At 50.5% G+C, this 10,882-nt stretch overlaps 1 gene segment (V, D, J or C); it reads left to right on the top strand.

Annotated features, from left to right (window-relative positions):
* The first annotated feature begins 4,808 nt into the window (after positions 1-4,808).
* Positions 4,809-9,500, top strand: LOC105070989 (T cell receptor beta constant 1-like). The segment is given in 6 exon segments: positions 4,809-4,818; positions 5,051-5,194; positions 7,835-8,227; positions 8,700-8,717; positions 8,878-8,984; positions 9,268-9,500. Coding segments are annotated over 6 exon segments (693 nt in total).
* The last annotated feature ends 1,382 nt before the right edge of the window (positions 9,501-10,882 follow it).

The following is a 10,882-nucleotide window of genomic DNA, read 5'->3' as shown; positions in this document are numbered from 1 at the left end:
CCCTGAGTGTCTAGATATCTCTTCTGTCTGTCTCTGAACCCCCATGTGACTCCATTCACAGTAGAAACAAGATTTCAAGGAAAGTGCAGTCCCCTCAGGTCTGAGGGGCAAGGGGCCCAGCTGTGGCTGGCACCGCTCCTCCTTGACAGAGAACGTCAGGACAGGTGAGCGGCGGCGGTGGGTGAAGAGAGAGGCTTGCTCCTGAACAGCCTAGAAAAGTGCTGGTGCTCCTACAAGAACTTTCCGTTCTGCCGGAACAAAGGTGCTCTGAGGGATCGCTGATAGACAGGTGTGTCCACCCGCCAAGTGGCCACGTCCCCATCAGTCATATTCCTCATCCACGCTCCTTTGAAGGGTCTCACTGAGTGTGCTGCTGGGCTTCACTCACCACCCGGTAGGGTTGCCAGCTCAGAAGAGAAGTCACTGACTTGGAAATCTCTTTTCAGTAGCAGATGTATCTTCCACTTTCAGTTACAGAGCTGATTATAAGTTCCATTCTAGTGACCTAGATGGGAGTGAGAACGTCCCTGATAGTCCTGGGAGGGTAGGAAATAGAGTCCCCTGCAACCAGCGTTAGCCCTATTGCTACTTCTTGTAGAAGAAATAGAAGCATTTCTAATCCTTCAGAAGTTCTTTATTGTTACATTGCCACCATAGTGATGTAATCCAAAGTTCATGATGATATAAAAGATCCAGGAATGTCCTCCACCTCTTTGTCCACAGTCATCCTCACTCTTGTCACCCTGAGCGACTTGCTCTCAGGCCATTATATACCTGGAATGACATACATGCAAACTCCCACTCAGCCTTGAAGATTTAGCAATGACATCCTCCCCTGCAAGATGCTTCTTTGCCCCTTTGTACCTGAGGTTGGGTGGAACGCACCCTGTATCCTGCTGTCACAGTGCCCTGGGCCCACCTCCTTACTGTCACTCACCACACTTGATAGAAACTATCTCTTTCCTAGTCTGACATCCCCACTTATAGTTCGGCCCCTTGATGACAAAATTGTGTTTTATTATAATATCCTTGGGATGTGGCATAGTACCTTCGTTCAGTGTACAAACCCAATAAATTATATTTTCAGGGTTTTTTTATTAATTGAAGTATAGTCAGTTTACAACGTTGTGTTAGTTTCTGGTATATATCAGTGGTTCAGTTATAAAGATATATATATATATATTTTACATTTCTGTTTTTATTATAAGCTATTACAAAATATTGAATACAGTTCTTTCAGCTACATAGTAGGACCTTGCTGTCTATCTATTTTTTATACAGTAGTTAGTATCTGCAAACTGTGAACTCTCAATTTTTTCCTCTCCCCTACTCCTTTTTCCCCTGGTAACCATAAGCTTGTTCTCTATGTCTGTGAGTCTGTTTCTGTTTTGTAAATAAGTTCATTTGTGTCATTTTTTTTAGATTCCACATATAAATGGTATCATTTGGTATTTTTCTATTTTGGCTTAGTTAGTATGACAATCTCCAGATCCATCCATGTTGCTGCAAATAACATTATTTTATTCTTTTTTAAGACTGAGTAGTATTTCAGTGTGTATATAAACCACAACTTCTGTATCCATTCATCTGTAGATGCATATTTAGGTTGCTTCCATGTCTTGGCTATTGTAAATATTTCTGCTATGCACATTGGGATGCATGTATCTTTTTGAATTAGAGTTTCCTCCAGATACATGCCCAGAAATGGCATTGCTGGGTCATGTGCTAAGTTCTTTTTTAGTTTTTTAAGGAATCTCCATACTGTTTTCCACAATGGCTGCACCAACCTACATTCCTACCAATAGTGTAGGAGGGTTCCCTTTTCTCCACTCCCTTTTCAGCGTTTATTGTTTGTGGCCTTTTTAATGATGGCCATTCTGACTGGTATGAGATGATACCTCATTGTAGTTTTGATTTGCATTTCTCTGATAATTAGTGATACTGAGCATTTTTTTATGTGCCTATTGGCCATCTGTATGTTTTCATTGGAGAGATGTTTGTTTAGGTCTTCTAGCCACTTTTTGATTGAGTTGTTTTTTTGTTATTGAATTGTATGAGCTGTTTGTATATTCTGGAAATTAAGCCCTGGTCAGTTGCATCGTTTGCAAACATTTTCTCCCATTCTTTAGTTCGTCTTTTTGTTTGGTTATAGTTTCTTTTGTTGTGCAAAAGCTTTTAAGTTTAATTAGGTCTCATTATTATAGCCTGGGTAGACTGCACTAGGAGAACACTGCTCAGATTTATGCCAGAGACTGTTTTGCCTATGTTCTCTAGTAGGAGATTTATGTTGTTCTGTCTTATATTTAAGTCTTTAAGCCATTTTGAGTTTATTTTTGTGTATGGTGTTAGGCAGTATTCTAACTTCATTGATTTACATGCAGCTGTCCAGCTTTCCCAGCACCACTTGCTGAAGTAGCTGTCATTTCTCCATGGTATATTCTTGCCTCCTTTGTCGAAGATTAATTGACTGTAGGTGTGTGCATATATTTCCAGGCTCTCTGTTCTGAGCCTTTGATCCATCTGTCTGTTTTTGTGCCAATACCACGCTGTTTTGATTACTGAAGATTTGAGGTGTTGTCTAAAATCTGGGAGGGTTATTTCTCAAGCTTTGTTATTTTGCTTCAGTACTGCTTTGGCAATTCTGGGACTTTTGTGATTCCATATAAATTTTAGGATATTTGTTCTATAAATTATGTTTGAACAAATAAATGAATCAGTGAGTGATGTGAAAATGACTCAGTTCAGCAGCAGTTATTACCCTAAGTCCTGCCTGAAATAGCCGTCCACCCTTCCACTCACAGGCCTGCAGCACACAGCCGTCTCTCTCCATGACAGTGCATCCCTGCATTCTAACTTGTGTGTCTGCTTATGTACCCACACTTGCATACACACACATGTGTATATGTATATAAAACATATATACACAGTCACCCACTTGTTAAGCCCATATCATTGCACATTTGTTACTAATCTTCAAAAAACCAAAGATATCCAGTGTACAATTCGTGAGAACTTCCCTGTTCATGTGGGGATAATTCATAAGTACAGACAGTTAACACACAAAGTGATGCTTTGATTAGCAATGTGGGCTGTCTATTAAAATACAGGCAGAAGATAGCACTCAGTTTCTGACTGAGGTCCTCAGGGGACAGTCTGAGAAGGTGGCGGACTCTTCAAAGGAAAACTTGGTCTCAATTATCCACATGGGAGAGTGGTCATGACAGTCAGAGGCATACACAAGAGCTGAAACTACAGGGTCGGGTACTTCTGGGTACTTCCACTCAGCTGGGTGCATGGTTCAGAGAGGGGAGTCATAAAAAGGAAGGTTGAAAAGGCAGGTCGGTGCATCCCACGCTGAGATTGGAGCCTATCCTTGCGACCAGCATGACACCTGGCATACAGTCGACGTTCATTAAATATCTGTGGAATAAACGAAGGGAAAGGAACTTGGACCTCGCTCAGGAAGCAAGTGCAGGGGTTTGCAGGCTGCTAATCCCCCTGCCATGTTTCCATCACCTGCTCTACGGGTTCCACCGCTTGCTCCTCCCAGCCCACCTCCCTATAAATGGCAGCCTGTGCAGGTGGGCACAGGGCGTCCCTGAGGGGGGACCTCATGACATGACATAGGCGATCTCAGAGTGGAGCGTGCTCCAGGGAGGGGCCTCGCTGCTCCCCCACCACCACTAGCTCCCTGCCCTTCCCCACTTTAAATGTACTCTGGTTTTGTCTTTTCCCAGCCCCACTCAATCAGACCAGCCTCTGCCACCTGCACTTCCTGCCCCTGCCTAGTGGTTAGGGGAGGAGAGCCAACGGGAGAAGACATTTTTGTATCCTGGTGTAACATTGTGGGGACTATAGCGGGGGGAGGCACAATGATTCAGGTAGAGAAGGTCCTTTTACAAAAAGCCCTGCCTCAGAAAACAGCTCCACCCAGCCCAGGGAAGGCTCCTGCATGGGGAGAGTAGCTGGGAGAGGTCCCTGGAGCTGGCTCCGGACATGAGCTTGCAGGGAGCTGGGCTCAGCAAGCACTTCTGCCTCTCCCTGCTCCACACTCAGCTTCCTGAAAAGTGAAGAATCAAGGCCTCAAAATAGGATCATCACTCAGTGCTTTTCATAAAACTTGCCCTTTGACAAAGTACTTGCAGATGGGTTATTTGTTAAGCACTCACAATAACCCTGGGGTAAAGATACTACCCCATTGTTCAGGTGGAGAAACTAAGGCCAGTGAGCTTACAGGTCACATAACCAGCAAGAGGCAGGGTCTAGCCCGGCACACTTCTCAACTCCAACCTCCACCACCAATACCCCTGCAGATTTCACAGCCACTGTATTGTCTCCAAGCCAAGGTGGTTCTCTGTAAATTAGGGATGACCTCAAGCAGGGTCCAGGTGACTGTGTCCAGCTAGTTCTGGAGACAGGTGGGAAGAGAGAAGCCAGAGAGGGGAGGGAAGGTGGCCCTCAGTCTGTGCCAAGGGAGGTGGGAAGGGGGAGGAATTCTTGGCAGCCCCTTCTCACTGTGCTCCTACGCTGAGCAGTACTTCGGAGCAGGGACTCGGCTCACTGTGCTAGGTAAGAGGGTTGCTCCAGGTGGAGGGAGGACGGGCTGCCCAGCCCTGAGGATCCCCTGAACGCTAGCTTTCAGGGAGTGGACTTTGAACCCTCCTGGGCTGCACTCAGGGAAGGCCAAGTCGGTGCCTTAGTCCCCAGGGCTGTGTGAACACCGGACAGCTGTACTTTGGGGAAGGTTCCAAGCTGACTGTGCCGGGTAAGGAGGGCAGCTGGGGTCCCAGAGTGCTCCCTGGAGCGGGATGGAGAGAGGTGGGCAGCTCCCAGCTCCATTTGAGGCTGTGCTCAGTGTTGGCTGGGCCAGGGCTGAATCAGGGGCGTCAGGAGAGGACAGCGCTGGGTTTTTGTCCTGGGCCTCGGGCTGTGAGCAGACACTGTTTTTCGGCGGGGGAACCAGGCTGTCTGTGCTAGGTGAGCCCAGACGCCAGGGACCCTGAGGAATGCCCTGCGGGTTTCTGTGCGGGGTTGGGGGGCTGTGAACAAGAGACCCAGTACTTCGGGCCGGGCACGCGGCTCCTGGTGCTAGGTGAGTGCGGGCGGGCGGGCACGGTTTCTGGGGGGAGCCCGGGGGCTGTGCTTCCAGCAGCCGCCCTGACCTTCGGGGCCGGCAGCCGGCTGGCCGTGCCGGGTGAGTGTCCGCGGGCCCGGCAGCCGGCGGCGGGGCGGGATGGAAGGCGGCGGGCGCAGGGCGGCCGGACCCCGCACCCGGTCCCCTCCCTGCGCTGGAGCCCGGCGCTGGGACCCAGGAGAGGGGCGGCTGGGCGCTGCGGGGGGTTTGCGTGCGGGGCTCCTCCTTTGTGCTCCTATGAGAGGTATTTCGGCCCAGGCACCAGGCTCACGGTCTTAGGTAAGATGTGGAAGTCTCTGTGCCTTCCAGCCCAGACCCTTGCGTCCATGGAGAAGGCGGTGGGCTGGAGGTGGGGCGCGCGGCCACTTGTCCGTCTGTGGGGTCAGCTCTGCAAGGGAGCGGGTACTGGATGTGGTACTCACGTCTGGGAACTTGCACAGAGGGCAGCGGGGATTTGGTCTCTCTTTTCTGAGGTTTTTAGGGGCAAGCTGAGCGGTGGAAAGAGAGGATTTATTGGGAGTCTGAGAGCTGCTTGACTGGAGAAAAAGCCTGAGGAGGGCAGTCCTGGGCTGGGGGAAGGGTAGGAGCAGGGAAGCTGCTACCAAGGGGAAAATGAGCTGGAGGAGCAGGAAAAGGTAGGAGTGAGCACAGGATGGTGAGCCCTGGGCAGAGCGGGCTCCTGGGAGGTGTAGATGGAGGTTCCACTGAACAGAGGACAGAAAGGATGACAAACAAGAGTGGAATAGAGAGGTGAAAGAGGGAGAGAAGCACAAGTCAGGAAATTACTCCAAACAAGCGGGGTTTGTTGATTTACTGTTTAGAAGTTTGGATTTAAATTTAAGCTTTAAACCTCTTCCTCTCCTCCTAAGCCCCAGACCTCCGTGGTCCAGGCTGTGTGTACAGCACAGAGAGGCTGGATGGGAACCTGGGCCACGGGGGTGGATTTAATCCTGGAGATATGTCCTCCCACCTGCCTTGCCCTGCTTGAACTCTCCCTCCTCACACTAGGTCTTGGAGGTTGAACAGCTAGAGGGGGCAGGGCATCCATTAAAATGCAGATACTTTGCTTGTGAGGTGAGGAAAATTCCCAGGAGCATCTTAGGTCTTAGTGCTGGAAAAGGGACCTTAAAGTCACCAGGTGATGAGAGCACTGAGGGGAAGAAACCCACACTACTGGGTATTCCCTGGATTATTTGACCAAGCGCTGTCTGTAGTTTGACTCATTAAGATGGAGCCAATGGGGCTCAGCTGGGGTGTTCCCAGAGGAAAAGCCGCGTCCCTGGGATCAGCCAGAGTGGAGAAAACCAGAGACTTTAGAACCAGATAAAGCTGGGTCCCAAGCCCTGACCCTTTAATGATCTTGTGTCTTGGACGAGGGAATCTGTGTGTGTATGTGTCGTGTGCATGCAGCACAGGTCATATAACCATGAAGCCAGCCCTGCGTTAGGTCTCATGCATAGACCTGTGAAGTGTCGGTTAGAAGAACATTTTCTCCTCCTCCAGGCTAAACTAAAACTCTTAAGAATGAGATGTCTTCCTTTAACAGAATTGCTCCAAAACCAACAGAAAAATCAATATAAAGGGCAGGATAGAATGAGTGTAGAATTAGCCCGGAAGAAATGAGCCAGCTAAGTGAGGGGGCCAAGCGGCAGTAACAGGAAGGCCTTCAGCTGGGCCCTGGAAGGCGCCACGGAGGAGAGGCTAAGCGCTGACAATGTGTTATGACAACTGGAAGCAGCAGTGGCTCTGATGATCTCAGATGCATGTTTAGGAAGCTTGCTGGTAGGGAGAAGTAGAGTAATTAGAAGTAAAGGGGGCAAAGAAGGTTGAAGAGTCCTGAATCTGAAACACGGGGAGACGGCCCTCTGTCCCAGCTGAGGAGACCCAGGGGTACGGCAGGCAGAGGAATGGCTGGGTCCCCTCCTGATGCACCAAAAGGGCAGAAAAGAAACCCCTTTCTCCCGAGGACAGGAGCATGTCCTCACATGAGTGCACAGCAATACGCCACCTGAATTGTCACCTGGAGAAAGTCCCAGCCCCCCAATGAGCCCCTTCTCCCCAACTCCCCTTCACGCCGCAGCCCCTCAGATTCACAAGCAAGTAACCCAGCTGAGGGCTGAGTCCTGACTCCATCCTTTAATCCCCCACCCACTCCAGACACTCAGTGTTCTGACTCTCCCTTCACAAGTAGGAGAAATGATGCAGAGAAATTAAGAGACGGTCTGCAGTCACACTGGTGGGCAAGGTCAGTTCTAAGATTCCAATTCTGTTATTGTGATTCCAACCCAGTGATCTGCGTAAGTAGCTACCACACATCACGGTGAGACATAGACAGGGGAGCTTTTCTTGTTGGGTAAGAAATCAAAGCAGGCCACTGAAGAGACATACTCAGAACTTTGGGCAGTGCCCTTTGGAATGCCCCCTGGGGGGATGGAGACATGGTAGACAGGCCTGTCACAGGGGGAATGCAAAGGACAGGCAGGCAGATGGAGGTCAATCACAGAGGAATGGGGAGGTGCCCCCCCAAACAGGCAGGACCTACCGCTACACAATTGTGCTCTGCGATGACCTCCTGCCCTGCCGTCTCATCACACAGACACACACAAACACACACACACACACACACACAGACACACACACACGGCCCCTACCAAGCCCAGCTCTCAGAGCAGCCCTGCTCCCAACCCCTGTCCCCTGCAGAGGACCTGAGCCAGGTCAAACCACCCAAGGTGGCTGTGTTCGAGCCATCGGAAGCAGAGATCTCCCGGACCCAGAAGGCCACGCTCGTGTGCCTGGCCACAGGCTTCTACCCCGACCACGTGGAGCTGAGCTGGTGGGTGAACGGGAAGGAGGTCCAGAGCGGGGTCAGCACGGACCCGCAGCCCTACAGGGAGGACCCCAGCCTCAGTGACTCCACCTACTGTCTGAGCAGCCGGCTGAGGGTCTCCGCTACCTTCTGGCACAACCCCCGCAACCACTTCCGCTGCCAAGTCCACTTCCACGGGCTCACGGACAAGGACCGGGACCAGTGGAAGGAGGACTGGCCCATGCCCGTCTCCCAGAACGTCAGTGCCGAGGCCTGGGGCCGAGCAGGTGAGCGGGTCGGGGAGGATCGGCATGGACTGAGTCAGACCAGAGAAAGGGAGAGATCCAGGTAGAAGCCCAGAAAAACGAGATTCAGGAAAAAGGGATGGGGGTGGGACGACCAGAGGCCACCATGAGGGTGGACAGGGCCCCTCGGGCTAATTCCTCCCCCAGATCCTCAGCCAAGCGCTGTGGGGATGGGTCCCCATCACCAGTGTCCTGCACAGCTCAGGGCCTCAGTGGTGCGTCCGCATCCCTGCACTGGTCCCAGTTTTCTAAAATCATAATGGTGATGCCATTGACATTGAGCAGCATGAGAGAGACAGTTCCCAGCCATACCAGGAGGCTGACTGCATCGTATGACTTGCTCCTGTTTGTGGCCTATGAACCTATGACTCTAAAGGCTGTGACTTAAGGCTCAGTCTCTTTAAGGAATGGCATTCCCTACTCATCCATTTCCCTCTCCACTTTTCTCTTTCAGACTGTGGCTTCACCTCAGGTAAGTGGCCCTCTCCGTCTTTGTCTTCATCTCCCATGGTCTTTGATCTGAAACCAGAGAATGCTGATCCCAGGGACCTGGGTGGGCTTGGGGGCAGGTGGAGAAGAGACCAGAGACACCTGCTCACAGGTACCTACCTATTCTCCCTTCCTGCCCACAGTGTCCTATCAGCAAGGGGTCCTGTCTGCCACCCTCCTCTATGAGATCCTTCTGGGGAAGGCCACCCTGTATGCTGTGCTGGTCAGCGCCCTCGTGCTCATGGCCATGGTAAGGGGGAGGGCAGGATACGGCAGATGAGTGAAGCGAGAGGGTGGAATACCCTGCACGGGAACTGAAGGGAATCTCGGATTGACATCCCAGCATCTCAGTGGAATTATAATGGGACTGCCAGTCTGTGGAGAAAGTCCTGGGATTATTACAGAACGTAGCTTTAGAGGATGGGAAAAGTCAACCTGCCCGGCCCAAAATCAGGCCCCAGATTCAGCCTCCTCTGACCCCCTCCTGCTGTTCCGTGGCCCCTGCCACCCTGACAGTGTCCTCTCTTCCTCAGGTTAAGAAAAAGGATTCCTGAGACCAGCTCCAAAAATGCACCCTGAGTTGTTCTTTATCCTCGCGCTGGATTCTCTTTCACATGTATCCAGTCAGTGTTCTTAGAGTTTCTCTCTCTCCACTCCTTATCTCCTTCCTGCAGGGATGTTGTCCCGTCTCTCAGCCTCCCTGCAAAGTGAGCTCAACACAGAATCTGAAATAGACTAAACCAATAAAAGTGTCCCGGCAGGCCTGGCTGTGTCTCAGCAGTGTCAGTGGGGTTTGCTGATCTACCTTCTGATTTGGGGAACGTGACTAACCCTCCTCCCTGGCCAATACTACTTCCTTCTTTCCTCCTGATGGAGGATGGTCTTCCATCTTCTCTTATTTCAGAATTTTGGGCATAAGATTTAGTTCTACTCTGCACGTCTAGTTTAGAATTCTAAAGAAGGCACAGAGTTGAAAATACTGAAATGTGAAACCTGGGGATTTCACGGAGGCAAGGACATGAGGTCAGGTCCTGGCGAGGAATGGAGAAAGGGAGCAGGGGCCAGTGGGGGCTGGGGTGCCACACTCGAGTAGCCCTGCCAACGGGCTCCTTTACTTGATGGGATGGAGACCAGGCCACCACAGGTAGCATGCTGCATGCAGCCACGTGGGCAAAGACAGTCTTCTTACTGGGGTAACTGCTACCTGCAGGTTACGATCACTGTAGTGGAACACTGCACCCGGGGAGAGGAGGAATGCAGTCAGGGCACAGAAGACAGACCAGTGACAGAGGCCCTGGGGTAAGTTAGTTGAGGCCAAATGTCAGGGGTGAGACAGGAGTTCTGAAATCTGGCAGAGGTTGGGTCAGATAGAGTTCTTACTATAGCCTGCTTTGTTCCAGGCTTCGGGCTGGGCTCTGGCACACGTGTTGTCCCAGCCAATCCCCACAATGACTCCAGGAGCAGATACTTTTCTCTCTACGTTATAGAGGAAGAAACCACAGATCATAGATCAAAAGACCAGTAGGTTATGAAATTACATAGGCACATTCTTCTGAAGATGGTGATTCGGGAAGCTTTTCCCAATGGTAACCAAGAGGGTGTGATGGCTCACAAAGTCGCTGGGTGACCCTAGAATAGCAGCTCCCAAACTCTGGGGCAGGACCTGCAGCAGCAGACTGAGGACGCCCTGATTCCTGAGTGTATTTGTTCCCTCGCACTGCTGTATCACAGAACCACACTTGATGGCTTAAAACAATAGAAATGTATTCTCTCACCGTTCTGGGGGCCAAAGCCACAATCAAGGTCTTGGCAGGGCCACGGTTCCTTCCAAAGCTCCAGGGGAGACTCCTTCTTTGCTTCTCCCCGTGTCTGATGGCTCCTGGCTTCCTTGGCTCGTGGCAGCATCACCTTAACCTTTAGCCTCTGCCTTCACGTCTCCTTCCCCATGTCTCTTTGTGTAAATTTCCATCTCCTTTCTCTTATCAAGACACAAGTCATTGGATTTAGGACACGCCCTAAATTCAGGATTTCATCCCAAGATTCCTTTCTTTTTTTTTTAACTTTTTTTTATTGTTATAGTCATTTTACAATGTTATGTCAAATTCCATTGTAGAGAACAATTTTTCAGATATACATGAACATACATAT

The sequence above is a fragment of the Camelus bactrianus genome, chromosome 7 (genome assembly GCF_048773025.1).
Source record: "Camelus bactrianus isolate YW-2024 breed Bactrian camel chromosome 7, ASM4877302v1, whole genome shotgun sequence".
Taxonomy (NCBI): domain Eukaryota; kingdom Metazoa; phylum Chordata; class Mammalia; order Artiodactyla; family Camelidae; genus Camelus; species Camelus bactrianus.
This window is presented reverse-complemented; position numbering and strand designations above follow the sequence as displayed.